Source organism: Podarcis bocagei (genome assembly GCF_964188305.1).
Source record: "Podarcis bocagei genome assembly, chromosome: 7".
Classification (NCBI taxonomy): Eukaryota; Metazoa; Chordata; class Lepidosauria; order Squamata; family Lacertidae; genus Podarcis; species Podarcis bocagei.
Genome location: NC_138132.1, coordinates 71,871,492 through 71,896,004, shown reverse-complemented (window position 1 = coordinate 71,896,004; position 24,513 = coordinate 71,871,492). Strand labels below are relative to the sequence as shown.

Here is a 24,513-nt window from a genome sequence, read left to right as displayed (position 1 = left end):
TGGCCGACTCTGGGGCTGCGGCGCTCATCTCGCTTTATTGGCCGAGGGAGCCGGCATATAGCTTCCGGGTCATGTGACCAGCATGACTAAGCCGCTTCTGGAGAACCAGAGCAGCGCACGGAAACGCCGTTTACCTTCCCGCTGGAGCAGTACCTATTTATCTACTTGCACTTTGATGTGCTTTTGAACTGCTAGGTTGGCAGGAGCAGGGACCGAGCAACGGGAGGTCACCCCATCACGGGGATTCAAACCGCCGACCTTCTGATCAGCAAGTCCTAGGCTCTGTGGTTTAACCCACAGCGCCACCTGCGTCCCCTATCACTAAACTGTGACCCTAATAACATTCCCCTTTACCCAGCCATTTGATGGTTGAAATATATTGGGCTGTATCTAGAGGATTGCACCTCCTCTATGACTGCACACCCCAGCTTCTGGGCTTCTACCCAGAAGTCGCCACCACTGCCACTGTTGTTGGTCACATCCACCCCATGCCATTAAAGCATTAAAGACTCGCCTTCCTGGCTGGTTTTAAAGCAAAGTTTGCTGTCGTGTGTGAATGAGATTCCTGCATTGCAGGGAGTTGAACTGGATGACCCTCAGGATTCCTTCCAAGTCTACAGTTCTATGCTTCTACAGTACTTTCCCCAGAAAACCCTGGGAACTGTAGTTTGATAAGGGTGCTGGGAATTGTAGTTCTGCAAGGGAGCACTGGTGGAGGAAGAGGGGTGCAGAGGGAGTGCACCGCCCCCGGCAGCGCGATCCCGGTGGGGTGCCATCGCAGCTGCCCCCCAGCCTGCGCTGGAGCCACACCCCCGCAGGTGGCATGCCACGCCCCTGGGATACGTGCCAGCCCCGCCCCCGCCTGCTCTCCGCCCCCAGGTGTCGGATCATGAAGCTCCGCCACTCCGCGTGTCCTTTGCCCTGCTAACCCGCTTCTGCCCCTGCTCAGCTCTCAACATGCAGCTAACAGCTCTTTCTGCCGCCACCAGATGCTTCTTAATATCTATGTTCCTCTTCGGGGGGGGGGGAGGGAGGTATCTCCTCCCTGTCTGGAGCTGCTGGCTAGCTCCGCCCAGGTTATGCATATGCATAAGGAGTCCTGGAGGAGGGAGACTTGCAGAAGCCAGGGGGCGTGGCTTTTCTATCAGCTGACGCCGAGCCCATAAAGGGAAAGGGAGCGCGAGACCCAGGGAGAAGGGTGCATTTTCAGAAGAGCAGAGATGGCGGTGGATTTAGCCAAAGTGGGAGCCAACACGCTGAAGCATGCAGTCAGTGGGGAGGTGAGACCCTTTACATAAGACGGCGGGGCGTGTGTGTTGCGATTTTGTAATTCCGCAGCTGCATAGCAAACGGTGCGATCCGGCAAGTCGCCTGAAATTCTCAGATACCTGCATGGAAAAGCGTTGTGGTTTTGTAACTGCCTAGATATTCCGAGCTCTTGCCTTGCGCTCAGCCAGCCTGCTCGCCCCTCAAGAGTCCTGGGAGAAACGCTGTCGTCGTCGTCTCTTCTGCTGCTGCTTGATCCTTTTTAACGAGAGGTCCTGGTGGCTGAACCCAGAACCTTTGCATGCTGAACTCTGGTTTAACCAGCTAACCAACTGAGCTATTCGTCTCCCATTTCTAAGAGGTTGTTGTGCGTTGTCTTTGGGCGTCTTCAGCGCAGAACTGACATGCTCATTGCTTTAAGGGGGCAGGGAGCAGTGATGGAAGCGGATCGGGGAGAGGGTTTGAAACAGGTCCACTCTGCAGGGGTGGCTTAATTTGGTTGCTTTCTGATCTTTCCTCCAGAAGAGGAAAGGAGGCTGTGCGTTGTATCTGCTGGTTAGCTAGCTGTACTGGAACGACGAGACATCTTTTATTTTATTTTTAGCAAACCTAGCATCCTGCTATCCTCATTATTCTGCACTCTGGCGGGTTGAAAATCACTCTGTGTGGTCTGACTCACCAACAGTCCTAAGGGCCAATTAGTTTTATTCCCATATTTCAGAAACTTCTCTGGTGAGTGGTTGTAGGGCTGAGAGAAGCTTGCCTTATAATGGGTGAGATCTGAACTCTGGGCTTTGTGAATGATAGTTCCAAAACGACATGTTGCGCTTGGTTAATAATGCAACCATATCTGTTTTGATTCAGGCTTATGCCCTGCTAGTTAAGTGAGGTTTACTTCTAGATGAGTGTGTGTAGGATTGCAGCCTTTTGCCTGCTCTAGGGGCCATAGAGAAGGAATAGAGACTGGGATAACTTTATCACTTAATTCACAGTATCACACTGGTATAAGCTTATGCTATACTGAGTTTGACCCCTGCTGGAAACTTCATTATTTCAGCAAGCCTATCCAAACATATGATTTAGCTACCTATATTTGTTGTGAAAGTTTTACAGATTTTATCTGTATTTTAATTATTATATTTGTGTGTAGTTTTTAAATAGCTTTACCAATTTTGGCTGTGTTCTGTCCAGTTTTTATATATACCACATAGAGGGGTCTAAATATTATAATTATAATTAATTTAAATATAAGTAATAATTAATTAATAATCAAATTAATAATAATAATAATAATAATAATAATAATAATAATAATAATAATATTATAATAATAATAATAATTTAATTATTATAATTATAAACCTATCTAAATCAATGAATCAAAAATATGTGAGATTAATGCCCATTATTCCCTGGTTTACCCTTTCTTCTGTGGTTTCCCATTGTGTCTGTTTCTAGATTGTATCCCCTTGGAGACAGAGACTTGTTTTCTCAAGTGCCATGTAGATGCTGCCACAATTATAAATGCAATTTTCTTAGGAGTATTTTTTATTTGTCCAAGGATGCATTTGAGGAATGTCTCAAATGAGTTACCTTCTTTTACTGTCCTTTCCAAACTTTTTTCTGACTCTTAAAGCATATTGCATGCAGCATTCCAAGTGCAGTTGTACCCTAGTTCTGTACAAAGGCATTATGAATCATAGTACTGTGGAGTTGGAATAGACCCCCAAGGGTCATATAGTCCAACCCCCTGCAATGCAGGAATCTTTCGCCCAAGGCGGGACTCGAACCCACAACCCTGAGATCCAGAGTCTTATGCTCTACTGACTGAGCTATCCCTGGTCTTCCAAGAGAGCTGTCTATGATCCTGGCAGTTTTATTTTCAACACTTGTCCTAATGATCCCTGGTCCTCTTGAGCCGCAGGTCTTGGAGATGGATATTGGAAGAGGGCTATATATTTCACACCCTGCTTGGGTGCACAGAGGCCAAATACAGTCCCAGGTGGTGTGATACTACCAAGGTCGGATTTCTTAAATCATGATTTGCAAAGATGCCCTTTCTCAATAGAGAGAAAGCATATGCCTTAATTAGCACCGCTCCTAGTTTCTACTTACATAGAACACATGGTATTTACCTTGTTTGGTACATACTATTTGGAAAAACAAGATCTGTAGGGCACAATCATGCAATAAACCAGTGGTGCAGAACATCTGGCTTGTTGGCTTAATTAGACCCACTAGGCCTCTTGAGTTGGTCCACCTGGCTGGTTGTTGTTGTTGTTTTGCCAAGCCATTATGCCTGCCCTATACCTAACATACCTGGGATGCGGGTGGCACTGTGGGTTAAACCACAGAGCTTGGACTTGCCGATCAGAAGGTTGGCGGTTCGAATCCCCGCAACGGGGTGAGCTCCCATTGCCCGGTCCCTGCTGCTGCCAACCTAGCAGTTCGAAAGCACGTCAAAGTGCAAGTAGATAAATAGGTACCGCTCCAGCGGGAAGGTAAATGGCGTTTCCGTGCGCTGCTCTGGTTCACCAGAAGCGGCTTAGTCATGCTGGCCACATGACCCGGAAGCTGTACGCCGGCTCCCTCGGCCAATAAAGCGAGATGAGCGCCGCAACCCCAGAGTCAGTCACGACTGGACCTAATGGTCAGGGGTCCCTTTACCTTTATACCTGACATACCAGCTGCAGAGCTGATGATGGGGATCGACTGAAAGGGACGTGCAGGCACCATCTATCAGCTGATTGGCGCCTGGGCAAAGCCCTGCATGTGCCAAGACCTGTGCATTCCTCAGCCTGGCCTTCCTTGGTCACCACTAAATAAAACATTGCCTGTGAAATTCATCTGGGGACACTCCTGCCTGTTACGTCAGAGTTTTGTAGGTCTAGTCTTGTGAGTCGTGCTTTGACCATCTGCCAGGCTGTTGCTTGAGCTGCCGTTGTCAGGATTTCACAGTTTGTCAACACCGCATCCCAGCAATTACCTTCCCACTCTTTCAGTCTAAAGCTTGGGCTCCCTTTCAAAGCGAGGATACTGCAGAGCAGGACTGGGGAATCTCTTTGGCTCTGCAAGCCTGATTCTGCTCTGTCATGACCACTGTGGGCCAACGTTGGCAGGCGGCAGGGAGAACCCACACGTCACCCACCTGATGTTGTGAGGACCCCAGGCGATGATGGACAGGTGGTTTGTCTTGCCCACCAGTCAAAGTCCTTGTTGGACGCCTTTCCATGCTGTGACACTACCTATGACACAGATGATGTCAAAGTGGGGAACTCTTTCCCTTCCAAATGTCAGACTACATTTGCCATCAACCCTGACCATTGGCCATGCTTGCTGGGGCTGATGGGAGCTGTAGTCCAACAATATTTGGAGAGCCAAAGGTTCTGCATATAAACCTTGGTTTAAGCGGCACCTTCCACATGAAGCCTTTGATTTTTTTCCTCCTTAATTGTGAGGCTGAGGCTCAACAGCTTAGTACATGCTTTGGATGCAGAAGGTGCCAGGTTCAGTCCCTGGAATCTCCAGGGAAAGACTCCTGCTGTCTTGTCAGTGAGTAGACAACATGGAGCGAGAGAGGCAAAGTCTGTCCCTGCACAAGGCAGCTTCCTATGCACCTTCAGGCCAAGGGTTCAAGGGAAAGAATATCTGCTTGCATGTATGGTTCAGTGCCGGGCAGCTCCAGGTAGGGCTGGGATAGATTGAAGCTATGAGCCATAGCTAGTCAATGTAGGCCTACCATGATGCTCTTCAGATGTTACTGGGCTCCAACTCTCATCATCCTCAGCAAGAATGGCTAATGGCCAGGATGATGGGAGTTGTAGTCTAGAAACTACTAGAGAGCCAGGATGATGGGATTTGTAGTCCAGAAACTTCTGGAGGGAGCCAGAACCAACAATTCTGTGTTAGATGGACTCGGTGGAAGACATCTTCCTACATTTCTCAGGTGTCTGAGAAATCTGGCTCTGCAAAAAATAAGGATCAAGCCCCTGTTATGCCCAATTTATTATCCAATAGCTCTTTTGCTGGGCATTCAAGACTCATCATGTTCCACAAGAAGGAATCTTGCATGAGCAACAATTTTTATGATCTTGTCTGGTTTTTCCAGGTGGTGGAGCTGAGGAGCATTTGGAGGGACAGTCCTTGTGTGGTGCTGTTCTTGCGCCGCCTCGGGTGCCAGGTGTGCCGCTGGATTGCCAAGGAAACCAGCAAGCTGAGAGAGGTGCTGGAGAGTAACGGTGTCCGCTTAATAGGTGTTGCGCCAGAAAGCCTAGGCCTGCAGGAGTTCTTGGAGGGAAATTACTTTGCGGGAGGTAGGTCTTGGATCATAGGAGCCCCATGAAGGAAGGGGGAGAGAGACATTTTGTGGAGTGCTTAAGGCAGGCATGGCCAAACTTGGCCCTCCAGCTGTTTTGGGACTACAGTTCCCATCATCCCTGACCACTGGTCCTGTTAGCTAGGGATGATGGGAGTTGTTGTCCCAAAACAGCTGGAGGGCTGATATCTTATGACTGATGTCAATCATAAGTTATCAGTCAAATCAAAAATTTAAAAAGGAATGGAAATGTTTTGAAGATTATATGTTAAAATATTGTTCTAAGAATGATATGCTAATATGCCTAGAATAAAAATGTAAAGTATATCTATGAACTGCAAAAGAGAAGAGATAAAAGAAATACAAAGAATAATACATTTGGAGAATGCAAAGATAAAGGTGGAAATAGAGATTCAAAGAAGTTGAATTGTGGCGGAGGGAAGCTGCAGGTGTGGAAGAATATTATATGATAAGTATGTAATATTTGCTTTCAATATTTTTGGAGTGTCTTCAATCTATTCTTTTTTTTGGTTGTTTCCCCCCCTGAACAACTTATTTAAACAAAATAAATAAAATTGAACAAAAGAAAAGAAAAAACAGCTGGCGGGCCAAGTTTGGCCATGCCTGACTTAAGGGAACCTGCTGTTTGATAGCCGAGCACACGGTCTCTCCTTTGTTTGGAGATGTGTTGAAGCAGACATTGGAAGTACAACCAATCAGGAATGCCGCAAGCAAAGGTTGGATGGCTAGCCAATGGGGGATGTTGTCAGCAGAGGTTGGCTGGCTAGCCAGTCAGGGATGCTGTGCAGCAGATATCCCTTCCAACTCGATTACATATGCCTCTACTAACATGCCACTCGTATAGGGAAGGCTTTGCTTACAACCCACCAAGCTAACTGCTGGCTGCCCCTGCCCACCTTGGCTCAAAGCAAGAATGCCGAAGTTTGACTGTCCAGCCAATCATCCTCTGTGCTTGGCATGTAAGCAGAATCTGCCTTGCTAGACCTGTGCAAGGTTGTCGGAAACCGCCACTCCACATTAAAATTGTATGGAACGGTTTTGTTTGTTTTTAGTCTTAACTTAGGTGTAAGAATGGGGCCCTTCAGATCTTGTTGGAACTCCAGCTCCCATCAGCCTCTGTGAACTGGGGATGGTGGCAGTGAGAGTCCAACAATATCTGGGAAGGTCACAGGTTTCCCATCTTGGGTGAAATTGTGTTGGCTTTGTATTTCTTGAAAGGTGGATGCCTTCGTGGTTCTCTCCTGCCTTTGGGAGACAAAGAAGCATAGGGTATAAACTGAGCCCGACAAATGCAGTAGTTTGCATCCAGCTAAGCTCAACTCAGAGGGACGTGGGTGGTGCTGTGGGTTAAACCACAGAGCCTAAGACTTGCCAATCAGAAGGTTGGCGGTTCGAATCCCCGCAACGGGGTGAGCTCCCGTTGCTCAGTCCCTGCTCCTGCCAACCTAGCAGTTCGAAAGCATGTCAAAGTGCAAGTAGATAAATAGGTACCACTCCGGCGGGAAGGTAAATGGCTTTTCCGTGCACTGCTCTGGTTCGCCAGAAGCAGCTGTGTCATGCTGGTCATGTGACCCGGAAGCTTTACACCGGCTCCCTCGGCCAATAAAGTGAGATGAGCGCCACAACCCCAGAGTCGGTCACGACTGGACCTAATGGTCAGGGGTCCCTTTACCTTTACCTTTAAGCTCAACTCTGAGTAGGCCCCTTGAAATTAATAGACCTAAGTTGTTTATTTTTATTTAGAGCATTTATGCCTCATTCTTCAGGTGAAAAAGACTGCCGGGGGGCTTATGTACTGCCAGTAAAACAAAACAGCCCTTGCCCACAGGCTTGGAATCTGGGAAAAAAATGGCAGAAAAGGAAAAAGGGACAGGGAGGGAAGAGGAAACCCAAAAAACCCAGGTACCAGTTCTTAAATAGTAGCTCTTGTAATGAGCGGCTGGTACAGAAACAGTTCAGGGGATAAGAGATGACTGATGGAACTGGACTTTCAGGAAAGCAGATAGAATGGACCTGTTTATTATCTCTTTCCCACTGAGGCAGCCTGGCAGCAATTAGTCATCATTAATTCCCATGGGTCTACTCTGAGTAGGAGTAACAACGGATGATCCTCCAGGCTTTTAGATGGCTGGAAATGTTAGTCTTTGCATTGAGTAACTTCTGGTTTTCTTTCAGAACTCTATCTGGATGAAACCAAACAGTGCTACCAAGATCTCGGATTCAAAAGGTATGTTGCATTTTTAGCATGTGTGTTTGTGGACTTGGAAAGTCTCATTGAGCATTATTGTTCTTATTAGTTACCCACCCTAAAGTCCCAGGGCAGGTTACGACATTAAAACACAACATTGAAAACAGTTTGAAACATCTTACAATCACTAAAATAAGGTGAGTCATAAGAATCGAGCATTTGTCTCCCTATTAAGTTAAGGTTACCAGATTTTTTCAAAGAATCCGGGGACACTTTTGTTTTTGAAAATAAATAAAATTATTTTTAAAAAGTTATTACTTCTTAATTATTATTTTTAAATATCTTCTGTTCTGTGGTCTCCTCTGTTGCGCGGCCTTCCTCTGGGCCCCAGCCTGCTCTCTAGGAGCGCTAGCCACCATGGAGTAGGCTCAGGTCGGGCCTGGGCTCGGCCATGTGTCCTTGCCCTCCCGGTGCTCTCCTATCTTTTCTCCTCAGCAGCTGCAGTGGCGTGGCAAAGTGGGGGCTTCCCTGTTTTTTCTCCTTCCTCTTTCTCTCTCTTCCTTCTCCTTCTCCTCTCCTCCGTCTCCCTGCATCAGCTCTGGGGTTTTTCCTGGCCCCGGAGCGTCGCTGGGCAGTCGGCCGGGTGGCCAGGTGCTCTCACTCCCGGCTCAATTTGGGTTACAGGAGGGTCAGCGGTTCCCCCAGTTGATGCGCTGGGTGTCCCTGGTTCCCCCTTGGCAGTGGCAGCTGCAGTCTCAGAAGCCCGGAGCCAGCTTAGTAGAACAGTTGGCTCTGGCAGACTTCAGGAGCTGCTCGCTTCCGCCGCGCCTGCCATTTGGCCTCACCGGAAGTCCCCATATGTTGTGTCTTGTGCCGTTGAACCAATCACGCAACATTCATTCCCTACTTATAAATCTGCAAAACTTCAAATATAAATCCGGGGACATTAAATGAAATCTAGGGACATTCCGGGGATGGATTTTGTCCGGGGACAGATTTGTAAATCTGGGGATTGTCCCCAGGAAACGGGGACGTCTGGCAACCATATATTAAGTGTGCTTTGGATCATGACCATAGTGCCATAGAATCATAGAATTGTAGAGTTGGAAGGGACCCTGGGGATCATCTAGGCCAACCGCCTGTAATGCAGGAATATGCAGCTGTCCCACACCGGGATCGAACCTGTGACCTTGGCGAGAGATTCTGTACAGTTTAACCTAGGCAAGGGTCTGTGGCTCTTCCCCTTACCCTTCAGATAACTCAGGCCATTTCTCTGAAATGTGAGCTTTGGGGTTTTAAAAAGGTGTCTGCCTCTTTCCTTCTTGGTGACATAAGGCAGGTTTTTTCAGAATGAGGGCCACAATTCCTTCTGGGCAACCTTCCAGCAGTGGTGGGAGGGGCCAGAGGTGGAGCTACTAATACAAAGCTTACCTTTGCCCAGTAGGCTAGTCTCTATGCAGACTTACACTGCATACTCGGTCCTGCACCCACAGAGTAATATTCTGCACTTTTTTCTTTTTTTATGTGGCGCCTACCTCCTCTCTCCCCATAAACATATTGAAATTGAAATACTTTATTGGCACTTGTACAACTTGTATACAGTGAGATTACACGAGCACCCCCCACTCAGCTCTCTTAGTCTTAATTCCCCTCATTTACTGACGCATACCCACCAAACCCGAAAGTCAGTTGCCCTGTTGTTATCTTTTCATTCAGCAGCCTAACAGCCCACGGATGGAAGCTGTTCTTTACCCTGTTGGTGCGACTAATCATGCTTCTATATCTTCTGCCTGAGGGCAGGGGATCAAGAAAGTGCTGGCCAGGGTATGAATCATCCCTGAGAATTTTCCTCACTCTCCTGAGGCAACGTTCTTCCGCTATTTCATCCAGCAGATTCAGGGGACAGCCCATAATATCTTGTGCTGTATTCATCACCCTCTGTAGGCACTTCCTATCAGTTGATGTCAAACCAGCGTACCGCACCATGATGCAGTATGAAAGGACACTTTCTATTGTTGACCCGTAGAAGGAGATGATCAAAGGTTGATTGACACCTGGGTTGTATTTATTTTCCAAGTAAGGTCTTCACTGAGATAAACTCCTAGACATTTAAAGGAAGAGACTCTCTCCACACAGCCCTTCCCGATGTACAGTGGGGCCAGTTCTCCTCTCTTCCTCAAAGAATATTGGAATGATGCTAGGTCCAGAGCATTGTGGAGGTTGCAAAATAATAGCCATGCTCTCAACACTGTTTCTGCACTCGCAACAGCACCAGAAAATAAAACTGTTATTGCCACTTCTAATGGTGAGCCCCACCCTGAGAAACCTAGATATCATCTCCTCCTCCTGGAGACATTTGGCAAAATGCCACCCCCCTCTCAATTTCTTTAGCCGCTGAATCAGTTAGAGAATTTCAGGGTGCCATTCACACAAACCTCCATACCAAAAGCTGGGGCATGTAGTCTTAAGAACACAGGAAGTGACCTTAGACAGAGTCAGACCATCGGTCCATCTAGCTCAAAACTGTCTATGCTAGCCTTTCTCAACTCATCACCCCTAGCTAGCAAGGCCAGAGTTCAGGGATGATGGGAGTTGTAGTCCAACAACATCTGGGGACCCACAGGTTGAGAACTGCTGGTCTATGCTAGTGTTTCTCAAACTTGGGTCTCTAGCTGTTGCCAGACTACAACTTCCATCATCCCTGACCGCTGGTCCTGCTAGCTAGGGATGATGGGTGTTGTAGTCCAAGAACAGCTGGAGACCCAAGCTTGAGAAACACTGGTCTACACTGACTGGCAGTGGCTCTACAGCACTGCAGACAGAGGACATTCCCAGCCCTATCTAGAGATTCCTTGGATTGAACCTGGGACCTTCTGCCTGCAAAGCCACCACTCTTGAAAATAATGTTCCACCTGTGTCCCTAATGTTTTGACTCTAACTTGCCTTCCTCCTTTTAGGTACAATGCCTTAAGTATAGTCCCTGCAGCTCTGGGGAAGCCTGTCCGACAGGTCATCACAAAGGTCAGTTGGTGAAGACTGTTGCTAACAGAGGAACACTTTGACATCCCTGGGGGTTGTTAGTTACAATGGATGATGCCCTACATGAAATTGAAGGACCGTGGTCCGCCTAGCCTGTGCTGCTTGCACTAGCTGCAGTGAATTTGTGGTCCCCTCCAGACAGCTCTCAAGGAGGACACAAAGCAGGATGGGTGAATGGTGTAGCTTGGGAGAGCTCCAGGGGCCTGATGGAAAGGCCAGGAGGGCCAGATTTGACTCCTGGGCTTGAGGCTTGGCATCCCTGTTCAAAGCCTTATTGGCAATTCCCAAACCACCAAGTCCAAGTGTGCTTGTCACTTTTCTGATTTGCTGTGCTGGCAAAAAGTATGTTTAAAGATTTCGGGGTGGGGAACAAGCAGCTCCTATTTCCACTGTGAGCCCCCTCAAACATTGCATTTAAATGGTCTCTGAAAGCACTGGAAAATGTCCCAGCTGAAACTTCTGGCACACCATTTGGCCTCACCGTTGAGCTAGGGACCCTCCAGAAATCTGAAGGTTTGTCCTTAGACTTGGCCTCCAGTGGGACTTGGAGGATGCTGGGTAACTTCTGAAAGAGCCTCTTTAACGGATGGGGATTGGGGCCTGGGCTTTGATCTTCTTTTCCTCCTCACCCCCCCCCCCTGCAGGCAAATGCCGCCGGTATTCAAGGCAACTTTTCTGGAGATCTTCTGCAGAGCGGTGGGACGCTGATAGTTGGCCGAGGTAAGGGGGCAACCTTCCACTGCCCTGGCTCAATTTCTGTTAATGGGGATTGGTTTTTTGCACATTGCAAAGACAACATAAATGGCTTAGAAAATATATAACATTAGCTTGTTTTGGGGAAAGGATGTAGCTCAGTGGTAGAGTATCTGATTTGCATGCAAAAGGTTTCAGGTTCAATCTTCAGTGCCTGAAGGTAGGGCTGGGAGAATAATTTTGCGTGACACTCTGGAGAGCTGCTAGGGAAAAGTTGTGGAGAGTAGATATGAAATATAATTAATAATAATAATTTATTACTTATACCCCACCCATCTGGCTGGGTTTCCCCAGACACTCTGAGCAGCTTCCAACAGGAGATTAAAAATACATTAAAACATCAGTTATTAAAAAACTTCCGATGTCTTCTAAATGTCAGATAGTTGTTTATTCCTTTGATATCTGAGGTGAGGGCATTCCACAGGGCGGGAGCCACTACTGAGAAGGCCCTCTGCCTGGTTCCCTGTAACTTTGCTTCTTGCAGCGAGGGAACCTCCAGAAGGCCCTCAGAGCTGGACCTCAGTGTCCAGGCTGAATGATGGGGGTGGAGATGGTCAGCACCAACACTTTGAATTGTGCTCGGAAACATATTGGGAGACAATGTAGCTCTTTCAAGACCAGCGTTATGTTGTCTCGGTGGCTGCTCCCAGTCACCAGTCTAGCCTGCTACATGTTAAAGGAAAGCTATTGGAAAATGATATACAGATGGTATTTAACAACTAATAAACTGGCCAAGATGTACAAAACTGTATCAAGTAAAGGTTGGAAATGCAGAAGTCTGAAGGGCCGTTTTTTCATATGTGGTGGACTTGTAAAAAAATCAACAGGCTTTTGGGAAGTGAAACATAATGGATTGAAAAAGATGGTTAAAATAGTCACCCCCCCCAAAAAAGCCTGAAGCATTTTTGGGGGGAATAATGGGGTGGGCCTCAAAAAAGTTGGTCAAAAGTTGTTTATGTATGCTGCTGCTACAGCCGGAATTCCATATACGCAGAAATGAAAGAAGTTCCAACGAAATAGTGGGACTCAAACTATTATACTATATGGAGATGGCAAAATGGATGGCAAAAATAAGAGACAAAAAAGACAAAATGTTTGTGGAAGAGTTGAGAAAATATTATAGTGAAACGAAATGGTAGGCAGTAGGAATGAGGAATGTAAGCAAAGGAATGAGAATGATAAAGGAATGTGATGTAGGATATACATTATAGAAATAAGTATTACATGTGAGGCATTAGATAAAGGATTTGAACAGAAACATCATGGAAATAAGGATGGGAGGTCAAAATGTGAAGGGAATATTGTATTGAAACGGAATAGAATTTTTTTAATTGTATGAAAACCAATAAAAAAATTATGGGAAAGCTACTGCCACCCACACTAGACAATTCTTAGCTTCTTTAATAATAAATAAATAAATAAATAGTGTTTTTTTATTACTTATACCCTGCCCATGGCTGGGTTTCCCCAGCCACTCTGGGCAGTTTACCACAAAAGATTAAAATAAAATAATTCATCAAATATTAAAAACTTCCCTAAACAGGGCTGCCTTCAAATGTCTTCTAAAAGTCAGATAGTTGTTTATTTCTTTGACATCTGATGGGAGGGCTACTGGCTGGCTGCTGTGCAATAGAAGATGCTACCATAGACAGACCCAGCATGGTTCTTAATAGATGTCCATTGCTCTCTTCCAGGAGCAAGATGAAGGCAGAAAACATTTCACAGGAACACTGGAATCTGCCTTATTTTTGTATATTTATTTAGAGTGTTTGTACCCCGCTCTTCAGCCAAAAAGGCTCCCAGGGTGGCATACACGAAATCAAAACAAGACACTTCCTCAAACAAACAAACAAACGACACACAAGGGAAAAGGGACGAGTAGGGAAGAGGAAAACAAAACTCAAAACACAGGCACCAGTTTCTAGACAGTTGTTCCTCTATGGAACTGCTGGCATAGTTCAGGGGCAGGAGGTGCCTGATGGAGGTGGTTCAAATGCAACAAGCCTTTTGCTTCCTATATCTCCTGCTGAGGAAGCCTGGTGCCTCCAGATGACATTTAAAGGGAGGGGAGACCTGATGATCTATCCAGCCTTGCATTGCCTACAGCCAGGCTTCCTCAACCTCGGTCCTCCAGATGTTTTTGGCCTACAACTCCCATGATCCCTTGCTAGCAGGACCAGTGGTGAGGAATGATGGGAACCGTAGTCTCAGGACATCTGGAGGGCCGAGGTTGAGGAAGCCTGGCCCACACTGACTAGCTCTTCAGAAACAGGACGTTCTCCCAGCCCTACTTGGAGATGCCAGGCATTGAACCTGCGACCTTCTACATGCAAAGCAGGGGCTGAAACACAGCGTTCCACAGCTAGTACCTGTTTACCTCTTCTCTCTCTTTCCCCTCTCATTCCAGGAGGGGAGAATCTGCTTTTGTATTCTGCTCAGGAGTCCCCCGGTGACTACCTTCCCTTGGAGTCTATCGTCACTGCCCTTGGCATCTCTGCAAATGTAGAAGAAGGAGCAAAGCCTCAGGTGAGCAGCTCTCTGTCTTAGAGATCACCCTTGGCTCCTACCCTTCCTCCAAGGACTTTGGGGACAGCATTTGAAACCAGTAGTCGAAGGGTGGAGCCAAATGAGGCCCTCTGCACTTCTTCCCCTGGCCCTTGGGCCCACCCATTACCAGCCATGCCATACGCTCTCCTTGAGAGTGTACAGTGGTACCTTGGGTTAAGAACTTAATTCATTCTGGAGGTCCGTTCTTAACCTGAAACTCTTCTTAACCTGAAGCACCACTTTAGCTAATGGGGCCTCCCACTGCTACTGCACTGCTGCTGCGCAATTTCTGTTCTCATCCTGAAGCAAAGTTCTTAACCTGAGGTACTATTTCTGGGTTAGCGGAGTCTGTAACCTGAAGAGTATGTAACCTGAAGCGTATGTAACCCGAGGTACCACTGTATATGCCTGGCAGAAAGGTTTCTCAAACTATGCTCATGCCTCTGGTCCCATCTACCATGAGCTTGTTGCCCTGGAAAGGTTGAACACACAGGATTGTGGCCCTTGGACTGGGAAAAGGTAAACCTGTGTACCTTGTGGCAGGGAGTTCCATAGTTTAACTATGTGCTGTGTGAAAGAAGTACATCTGTTTGTCCTGAACTGGCACTTCATCATACAAATTTACAGGACGGACGCATTTGGAGTATTGTGTACAGTTCTGGTTGCCTGGTTGTTTTGAGACTACAATTCCCATCATCCCTGACCACTGGCCTGCTAGCTAGGGATCATGGGAGTTGTAGGCCAAAAACATCTGGAGGGCCGAGGTTGAGGAAGTCTGCTGTAGAGCTGGGAAATGTTCAAAAAAGCGCCACCAAGCTGATCAAGGGGATGGGTAAATCCCCTGTGAGGAAAATGTAGAACAGTATAGACTTCTTAGGTTAGGGAAAAGGCAACTCTGAGGCAATGTGATGATGAAATCATCGTACTGTAGTGTTGGAAGGGACCAGAAGAGTCATCGAGTCCAACCCCCTGCAATGCAGGAATATTTTGTCCAACGTGGGACTCGAACCCACAACCCTAAGATTAAGAGTCCTATGCTCTGCTGACTTGAGCTGCCCAGGAGTGTTTTAAAGGTGTTTAAAATGATGCAAGGTGTAGGCAGGGAAGACTTCCCAGGGGGAGAGACTGAGAAGAAAGGAAAGCTCCCAGGTGAGAGCTGGGAGGGTCCACCATTTTCTGTGTGAGACAAGGGTTAAGAGCTACCTTTGAGAGAGGGCTCTGCATTTGCTTTTTCTTTCTCTGGTTTTGTTTTTATTTAGATGAGTTTATTTTATTGTATGGCCCTCCCATCAGATGCCAACGCAATAAACAACTATCCGACTCTTAGAAGACATCTGAAGGCAGCCCTGTTAAGGGAAGTTTTTAATGTTTGAAGTTTTATTCTGTTTTTAAGGTTCTGTTGAAAACCACTCAGAGTGGCTGGGGAAATCCAGCCAGATGGGCGGGGTAAAATTATTATTATTATTATTATTATTATTATTATTATTATTATTATATCATGAAAAGGCTTTAATAAAACCTTAATGGAAAAAATAATAAATAAAATGATGCATTGTGTAGAGTAAGTGCAAAACAGTCCCCCCCTCCCATAACGCTAGAACTTACAGACATTCAATGAAGTTGGAAGGTTCAGACAAAAGAAAATACTTCTTCACACAGTGCCTGGTTAAACTATGGAACTCACTCCCACAAGGTGTAGTGATGATTGCCAACTTGGATAGCTTTAAGAAGGGGACAAATCGTTGGAGAATGAGGCCACTAGCCACAATGACTACATGCTATCTCCTCTGTAAGAGGCAGTGAAGCTCTTAATACCACTTGCTGTGAAGTACAGAAGGGGAGAGTGCTGTTATCCTTAGGTTCTGCCAGCAGGCTTCCCTTCCCATGGGATGCTGGACTCGATGAGCCATTGGCCTGATCCAGCTGCAAGGTTCTTACATTCATACCCCATCCCTACTGCAGACAGTCCTGAGCTATGTAGGCCCATGGTCCCAACTTGGTATAAGCCTAAGGCAACTTCCTATAGTAAAGGTAAAGGGCCCCTGACCATAAGGTCCAGTCATGGCCGACTCTGCGGTTGCGGCGTTCATCTGGCTTTATTGGCCAAGGGAGCCAGCATACAGCTTCCGGGTCATGTGGCCAGCATGACTAAGCCGCTTCTGGCAAACCAGAGCAGCACACGGAAATGCCGTTTACCTTCCCGCCAGAGCGGTACCTATTTATCTGCTTGCACTTTGACGTGTTTTCGAACTGCTAGGTTGGCAGGAGCAGGGACCGAGCAACGGGAGCTCACCCCGTCACGGGGATTTGAACTGCCGACCTTCTGATCAGCAAGTCCTAGGCTCTGTGGTTTAACCCACAGCACCACCCGCATCCCTAAGGCAACTTCCTATACTCCCCTGTAAAAGTAGGGCTTCTTGAATCTGATGACGACTCTAGCAAATGTGCAATTGGAAACTAGGCTCTTCAAAATTAGGTGGTGAAACCTTGTGTCGACTTAATGCAGGTCACAGAGCAATTTTTAGCGAAGCTGAGACAGAAAAATAGATGGCGTTTTAAATCTGAAGATGCTAAATATACCAGGCATTGTGCAGGGATGGGCGGGGGGGGGGGGAAGGGGCTGAGTATTTCTTTTGCAATAAACAATTGGACCAAGTCCCTTTCTCTGTTCTGCAGTGCACCAGCGAGGCCTGTAGCAGATGAAGAAGAAAGCGACCAAACTGCTAACAGCCTCTTGTTCTCCTCCCCGTCTCCCCTTTTCACATTTCAAATGAAGACCAAGCTGTTTGTCATAGTAGAGTGATGATGTTCTGTCCCGTTTTGTAAATCTGCTCGATGAAGAATGAATAAACTTGTTACCAATTGGTTACCATGCTACTGGTGTTAATCAGCTGCTTTCGGGTTCAGGGAAGCACGATGTCCTGTGGTGTCGATCTCAACAACACGTGATGTGCACTTGACGTGGAGCTTCCAATTTGACTGTCATTTTCAGGGACAATTGGTGGACTTGTGCGACATGGCACCCCGCCACTGCTCCTGAGAGATCTTGCTTCTCTAAGGGAACACACATGCAAATCCATTCCTGGTTCTCTCTCTTCCCACAGCTGCCCCCCATTTTCTGTGCATCCAAATTGAGAAAAGAAACAAGTGCAGCCTTTTTGTTAAGAATAATAATCTGAATCTCCATAACACTGGGATATGGAGTCTTTGGTTGTCTCTACTGTATGTTGTTGGACTCGCATTCCCATCAGCCCCAGCCAGAGGATGGGCAGGGATGATGGATGCAGTAGTCTAGCAACATGCGGAGGGTCCACAGCTGCCCCACCCCTGCTTTGATCTCTTGCTCATATACTACAAATGGGTCAGCGATCTTGCAAGGGGTTTCCCCTGCAACCTTTGCCTCCAGAGGTTTGAAGGAGAAGTTGGCCATTCTTGTGAGACATTGCAATCTTCTCTGCGGATTGCAAATTAGAATGTGTGAAGTGTTTCTATGGGAGAGGGCCACAGCTCAGTGGTAGAGGATATGCTTTATGTGCAGAAAGGTCCTAGGTTCAATCCGCACCATCTTGAGATAGGGCTGGGAATGTCCCAAACCCTGGAGAGCTGCTGGCCATCAGTGGGAATAGTGCTGAGTTTGATGGCCCCAATGGCCTGACACAGGATAAGGCAGCTTCCTCTGTAGGTACAAGCTACAGGGGAAGAGGAATACAGTGAGTGTTGCAAAATACGCCTCCTTGTGCTCACTAAGGCTGGGTATGCTTCAGATGGGTATGTTTCGCCTGGAGAAGAGGAGATGTGGTATAATGACCATCTACAAATATCTGAAGGGTTGCCATGTGGAAGATGGAGTAAGCTTGTTTTCTGCTGCTCTGGAGGATGGGATACAAAACAGTGGATTCAAGTTACAAGGAAGGAGATCCCAACTAAACATTAGGAAGAACTTCCTGGTGGTAAGAGCTCTTTGACAGTGGAATGGGCTGCCTTGGAAGGTGGTGGATGACTCGCCTTCATTGGAGGTTTTAAAAACTAAGCTACAGGGCTTTGGACTAGGGACCCTTCCAACTCAAGAATTCTATGGTTCTATAATAGTTACAACTGGCTTTGTGAAAATGGGGTGTTCAAGCATTCATTCCTTAGGCATTTGTTTGGGTTGGGGGCCGCATGCAGCAAGTGGCAGAGGACCTACTCTGCCTGTAAAAAGTCCCAGCTTCAATCCCTAGCTTCTCTAGGTAGGGCTTGGAAAGACCACCCTATTCCCTCATCTAACCTCAGAGGGCTACTGCAAATTGGTGCAGACCATGCTCTAGAAAGATATGGAGTGCTGCATTTGTGCTGCTGGGCCCTCCGGACGACATGGAGTTTCTGTATTCCAATAAGCCAGTGGAAAGCATTTAAAAGAAAAGATGTGCCAGGGAACCAATGGATTTTAGCATCACTTTACAGCAAAAGCTGACAGGCTGAAGAGACAGTTCACCATATGAAAGCCAAGACATGTTGCTACCTTTCACAAGAGCTCATCACAATGCAAGCTGCGGGGAATTTCATGTCAGCGTACCGAGCCATTCAGTCTACTGTTGGGTAGAGGGTATGGATGTTCCCTAACACACACCCCCCCCCGGCTGCTGTGCAGTCCCTCCAGCTGTTTTGGTTGGACTTGCATGGGTAGCACACCCTAACCCCCACCACCCCTCCTGGCTGGAGAAAAAAGGCATGTAGAATTGCCAGGCAGGCTTGTTGTGCAAGCACCTCTGGGCTATCCCAGTCCCCCCTATCGGCAAACTCCGTAGCTGAGTGCCAGCAGGATTGCAGCTCAAAATGGGGCCACTGAGAATGGAAAATCATCAGAGGTGTTGACGGAAGTAAAAAATATTGTATAAGATGTGAAGATATGTTGTATGCCTGTTGGAACTGATATGTTAAAAAATTAATAAAAATGTATATAGAAAAACAAAAAAAAACAAAATGGGGCCACTGAGAAGGAGGTCTTGGCATGCTTGAAACTCATGGTTTGCAGAAATAGAGTGTGTGTGTGTGTGTGTGTGTGTGTGTGTATACATATACACACCCGAAGACACCAAAACCTACATATATATATATATATATATATATATATATATATATATATATATGGGAACCTAATGGATGCAACCCTCCCTCACACATGCTGCAAAAAAACTCCCAGCCCAATGTGGGCTGAGCAGGTTTGGGGATCATAGAGAGAGGAAAATAGGAAGAAAGGCTAGCACCATGAAGTTAATGAGCTGTAGCGCAGTGGTAGAGCATCTGCTTTATGGAAGTGACTGCTGCAGAAAATCAAAGGATCGTAGAGTTGGAGTGGGTCCTGAGGGTCATCTAGTCCAACCCCTTCAATGCTATGATTATTTTTTACTGGAGGTACTGAAGCAGGGAATCTGTCAGGGATGCTGGAATCGCATCCTGCAGAGCAGATTCTGTGCTGAGTAAGGAGGTTGGACTTGGTGGTCTCAAGGATACATCCCCATTATTCTATGACTTATATGCATACTTGTCTGATTGAGAGCAAGGCTGTGTGCAAAAAACCCAGCATTAATTGAGAATGAAATGAGATTGTGCAGCTAGGAGGAGCTGGTGGATCGATCCCATCCTCAGACAAAGATGAACACAGTAGCAGCATGGGGTGAGGGAGCCTCAATGATACTTTGCCAAACTTCCAAAAGGCATAAGACATATTAAAAGTAATACTCCTTGCTGAAAAATAGAACCATCTTTTGTTCTGAAGTAGCTAATCTTTTGAACCCTGATGTGTCTTAATAACAGTCAATGTCTTGAGAGAGTTTTTTTCTTTCTTTCCTGAAGCAACACAGGTGGCATGTCAAAACACTAGTGCTTAGTCCACTTTGAGTCACCGCACTCACAACTGTAGCTTGACCCACCATTGCTGCGATAGTTGCACCGTAAACCGTGGCTGTGATTGAACTGGAGCAGGCAAGGGGAAGAGACAAAATAGACCACCAGGCACGTCATTGGCGAAACCCGAACAAATTCGGACAACGGAGGTCTGACTGTAGAGACCAAGTCCTTTGGCTACCAGATCCTGCATTTCTCAGCGGGGTGCATGGCGGTGCCCTTTTTGCAGTGAAACACTTCAGAAAAGGCTTCAAAGTTTTGCAAGGAGCCCATCACCCTAGGAGGGAAGAACAGAAGAGGGAAAGAAGCTGAGGATTGGAAAGGAATGTGTGGGATTAGGTGAGAACCACAGGAGGGCCTTGTCTTTTACAAAATGCATAGAATTTGGAATGGTTGAAAGTGATCTTTCCTTATGGCAGCTTCACCACTAATTGACCTGCCACTTATGGCTTTAATTGCACATGACATTAATTACGTGGTGAGTTTTTCTAAAATTAAAGAGTGGTTGGGGGCGATTGTCATGTACGCCAGAGCACACATGTGAAGGATCGCAATAGTGACAGAATTCATCCCCCTGCCCCCTTGGTGAAGGTAATAATGCTCCCCTTGGCAAACATTAAAGGTAAAGGGACCCCTGACCATTAGGTCCAGTCGTGGCCGACGCTAGGGTTGCAGTGCTCATCTCACTTTATTGGCCGAGGTAGCCGGCGTACAGCTTCTGGGTCATGTGGCCAGCATGACTAAGCCGCTTCTGGCGAACCAGAGCAGCGCACGGAAACACTGTTTACCTTCCCACCAGAGCGGTACCTACTTATCTACTTGTATTTTGCAATGCTTTTGAACTGCTAGGTTGACAGGAGCAGGGACCGAGCAACGGGAGCTCACCCCATCACGGGGATTCGAACCTCCGACCTTCTGATCGGCAAGCCCTAGGCTCTGTGGTTTACTTTGGCAAACATTATCAGGATGCTAATAGCTGCCTGGGAAGGGAGGATTTTCACTAAAACTGCTTCTAGGGAAGGAAGACTTAAACTCCCCCTCTCCATACACTGTGTGCCTGAGCACAATCACCCCTCACAATGTGTCTGGTCAGCCACATCAGACATTGAAGGCACTCTTTTCTCACTTCCTACGATCATAGCTTCCCACAAATAATCCTGTGGGCTACAGTTTGCTGAGTTGCTTGGAGATCCCTATTCCCCACCCAGAATTCCCCGGGAAGAGGGATCAATTGCAAAACTATGCTGGGAATTGTAACTCTGTGGCTGCAATCTGACAATCAATGGATGTAATAAACCTGGCAAAATGACACCTCGCAACAGAAAGTAAACCAGAGCTTTGGCAACCGTTCTTGCTTTTTTGGCTGAGCGTGCTCAGCTCCAGAGGAATGACACTGGTGCAGCTGCTGAGCTGCTACGGAATGCTCATGAACATTCCAATTGTTCATTTCCCCCACTGAGAATCCTGGCGAAGCAGGGAAAGAGAGAGCTTTTGCCGAGAACAGGTGCAGAGAAATGGAAAGTTGGCAGTATTGCAAAGGTAGTGAACTGGTCCACTGGATCAGCGGTGGTGTGTGAGCGAGCAGAAGGTGGGAGAAGGCTTCACGGGGGCTTTACCTGTATTTCAGTGGACTGTGGACATCAGTCTTAATAGACTGGCTGGCGTATTCTGGTCTGTAGGAACCGCACCATACCTGGGAGATGGACAATGAATTTGATTGTAATTGAGTCTAGAAAGCCTCAGAATATCCAGATAAAACCATTCAAAATCAGCATTGACCCCAAAGCTTGAGACAGCTGAACATTGAATATTACAACCCATGTTGTGGGTGCAACTACAGCTCTGGGACTGCAAAGCAGCAGGATAATTGATGCAAATAGACATGAGGTGAGCACAGTGGCTTCAAATGCCACAATTTTTTGGAAGGCATATTTGCTGTGGATTTCGCTCCCACCCCTTGCAGCATATTTAGAGGGATTCCTCACAGGAAGAAGGGGCCAGGCACACCATCCTCAGAGTATTAAATCTCATTCACTTTTTGAGCTTCTGACCGATACCTCTCCCACATTAAGGGAGCCAATGTGGTTCAGAAGGAGAAAGCGTACAAGCCAGACAAATGCGTAACGTTACATTAAATAAGCCCTCTTCCCTGCTCCCAAATAAATATTCTCCTTCCCTGTGGCCAAAAACACCTGTGCAAAGTTGAGGAAGAAGAGCTGGTTGTGGGTTAGATCAAGTCCAGGCAATCTTGGTTCCTGTCCTTCTTTTGCCACCCATTTCAAATAGGCCTGTAATAATAATAATAATAATAATAATAATAATAATAATAATAATAATAATAATAATAATACACCTAAATGAGTAGCTTGAAAAACACAATATCCTCCACCATTCCACTTGTTACATTTATATCCCTCTGTTACTCCAAGGGTTAAAGCTATGGTTTTCCCAGTAGTGATGTATGGAAGTGAGAGCTGGGCCATAAAGAAGGCTGATCACCGAAGAATTGATGCTTTTGAATTATGGTGCTGGAGGAGACTCTTGAGAGTCCCATGGACTGCAAGAAGATCAAACGTATCCGTTCTTAAGGAAATCAGCCCTGAGTGCTCACTTGAAGGACAGATCCTGAAGCTGAGGCTCCAATACTTTGGCCACCTCATGAGAAGACTCCCTGGAAAAGACCCTGATGTTGGGAAAGATTGAGGGCACAAGGAGAAGGGGACAACAGAGGACGAGATGGCTGGACAGTGTTCTCGAAGCTACCAACATGAGTTTGACCAAACTGCGAGAGGCAGTGGAAGAGAGGAGTGCCTGGCGTGCTCTGGTCCATGGGGTCACGAAGAGTCAGACACGACTAAACGACTAAACAACTAAACAACAAAATTATTCCAAGGAGCTTATGGTGAGGCACATGGGTCTCTACCCCACTCCTATTTTTATCCACACAACAACCTACCCTGCGAGGGAGGTTAGGCTGGATACTGCGACTGGCCCATGGTCACTCAGAGAGCTTCATGGCCATGTGGGGATTTGAACCCTGGTCATCTGGGTCCTGGGCCTGATACTCTTACCATTACACCACATCTGGCTAATAGTAAAAATGAACTCTTATCACACCCCTGTTATTCTCACAAAACAGATGGCCGCCTCAAGATGCCCTAATTGCTAAATATGAAATCCACCTGCTGTAGGGCTGGCAGAGGCGTTTCTCCTACAAATTCTGAAGCCCACTCCATAGTAACTCAGAGCAGGGCTTTCAGTTCTGTAAAATAGCATCCACTACCTGAACTTTCCAGAAACAAGTGAGGACATTTTTGTCCTGACAAGTTTTCCCTGTGAGATAAATGGACTTTTGCTATGGTTATTGTGTATTGTTTTAGTTTTGCTTGACATGAATTGGCTTCCTCTCACCCCCCCACCCTTTTGTTTAAATGCTTCTTTGGCTGCTTTTATTGGATGTCATCTTGAGATGATGGTGTAGGTAGAATGACTCCCATCATCCCTAGCTAGCAGGACCAGTGGTTGGGGATGATGGGAACTGTAGTCTGAAAACAGCTTGGAGAACCAAGTCTGGGAAATCTTGGTGTAGAAGGCAATTAATAAAATACTACTAATACTACGACTAGGGTTCTACTCTGAGCAAACTCAGTTGGCTACAGTACATTGGGTGGAAGCCAATGCCACACTCTTGACAAAGTTTCATCTGGGCAAACATTTCAGCTTGTCAGGCAGAACAATCTGCTCTCTTCCTCCCTGTGTGCTATTCTGGGCATTCTCCTGCCCCCCAAGTGAATTTTGGGAGGTGTGGGGTGTGTGAAGGGTGAAGAGAGGGAGCAAAAGTCCCATTGCACATGCAGAAATCATTGTGCTGATGGGACGTCTTAGGAGCATCTCACCCACTATTCTCATCATCAACATCTATAATAATATACAACCCAGAAGCAGAAAATTCAACCCCCAGTTTCCAGCCGTGAATAAGTAATCTTGCAGAACCTCTCACACAACAGTTTCAAATCACCTTGTAGGCCTGACGGACGCCTCCATTATCGGCAATGTTTTCTCCCAGTGTGTTGATTCCACTGACCTATGACAACAAATGCTCTTCAGTTCCACATACGGTTGTATTATAGCTCGAAATAATTTTGAACTTTTGAAATCATTGCACTACATAGCAGCCATTTTGTGACGGGTGACAATGCACTCAGAATTTCAGATGTGCCCACTACCCCCCCCCCAAGGACAACCCTTGACTTAGTGGATTTCCCTGTGGAGAGAATTCCACAATACGTGGCACCACCCACAAAAAAGGGCCTCTCCCAGATACGCATCAATCTGGTCTTAACGGACGATGGGCTAGGAAGAGGAGCCTTCGGTGGCTGCCCACTGGAACTGGTAGGGCAGAAAGCAGGGAGCCCACCAGCAGGTGGCACCAGAGTCAGAGCCAGCTAATTCTAGTTTTGCCCCCATCCTCCTCCTCCGCAGAGTTCTGCAAGGGCAA

The 24,513-nt window shown here is 46.7% G+C and overlaps 2 protein-coding genes across 5 annotated transcripts in view; one reads left to right on the top strand and one right to left on the bottom strand.

The window, feature by feature from the left end:
- Nucleotides 1-1,128: 1,128 nt before the first annotated feature.
- Nucleotides 1,129-17,003, top strand: PRXL2B (peroxiredoxin like 2B). The gene is made up of 7 exons (XM_081201733.1): nucleotides 1,129-1,280; nucleotides 5,375-5,579; nucleotides 7,778-7,829; nucleotides 10,748-10,811; nucleotides 11,474-11,549; nucleotides 13,990-14,108; nucleotides 16,806-17,003. The coding sequence occupies exons 1-7, from the start codon at nucleotides 1,221-1,223 to the stop codon at nucleotides 16,830-16,832; spliced, it is 603 nt and encodes a 200-aa protein (XP_081057859.1). The 5' UTR covers nucleotides 1,129-1,220; the 3' UTR covers nucleotides 16,833-17,003.
- A 2,423-nt stretch (nucleotides 17,004-19,426) lies between these two features.
- The window catches only part of MMEL1 (membrane metalloendopeptidase like 1), a 38,996-nt gene continuing 33,909 nt past the window's right edge, over nucleotides 19,427-24,513 (bottom strand). For all 4 annotated transcript variants that reach the window (XM_081201503.1, XM_081201504.1, XM_081201501.1 and 1 more), the window contains exons 20-23: nucleotides 24,034-24,099; nucleotides 22,208-22,303; nucleotides 21,632-21,708; nucleotides 19,427-20,292 (exon numbers count right to left, since the gene is read on the bottom strand). In XM_081201503.1, coding sequence (XP_081057629.1) covers nucleotides 20,193-20,292; nucleotides 21,632-21,708; nucleotides 22,208-22,303; nucleotides 24,034-24,099 — 339 coding nt within the window. In that variant the 3' untranslated portion in view covers nucleotides 19,427-20,192. The remainder of the gene's footprint in view (nucleotides 20,293-21,631; nucleotides 21,709-22,207; nucleotides 22,304-24,033; nucleotides 24,100-24,513) is intronic.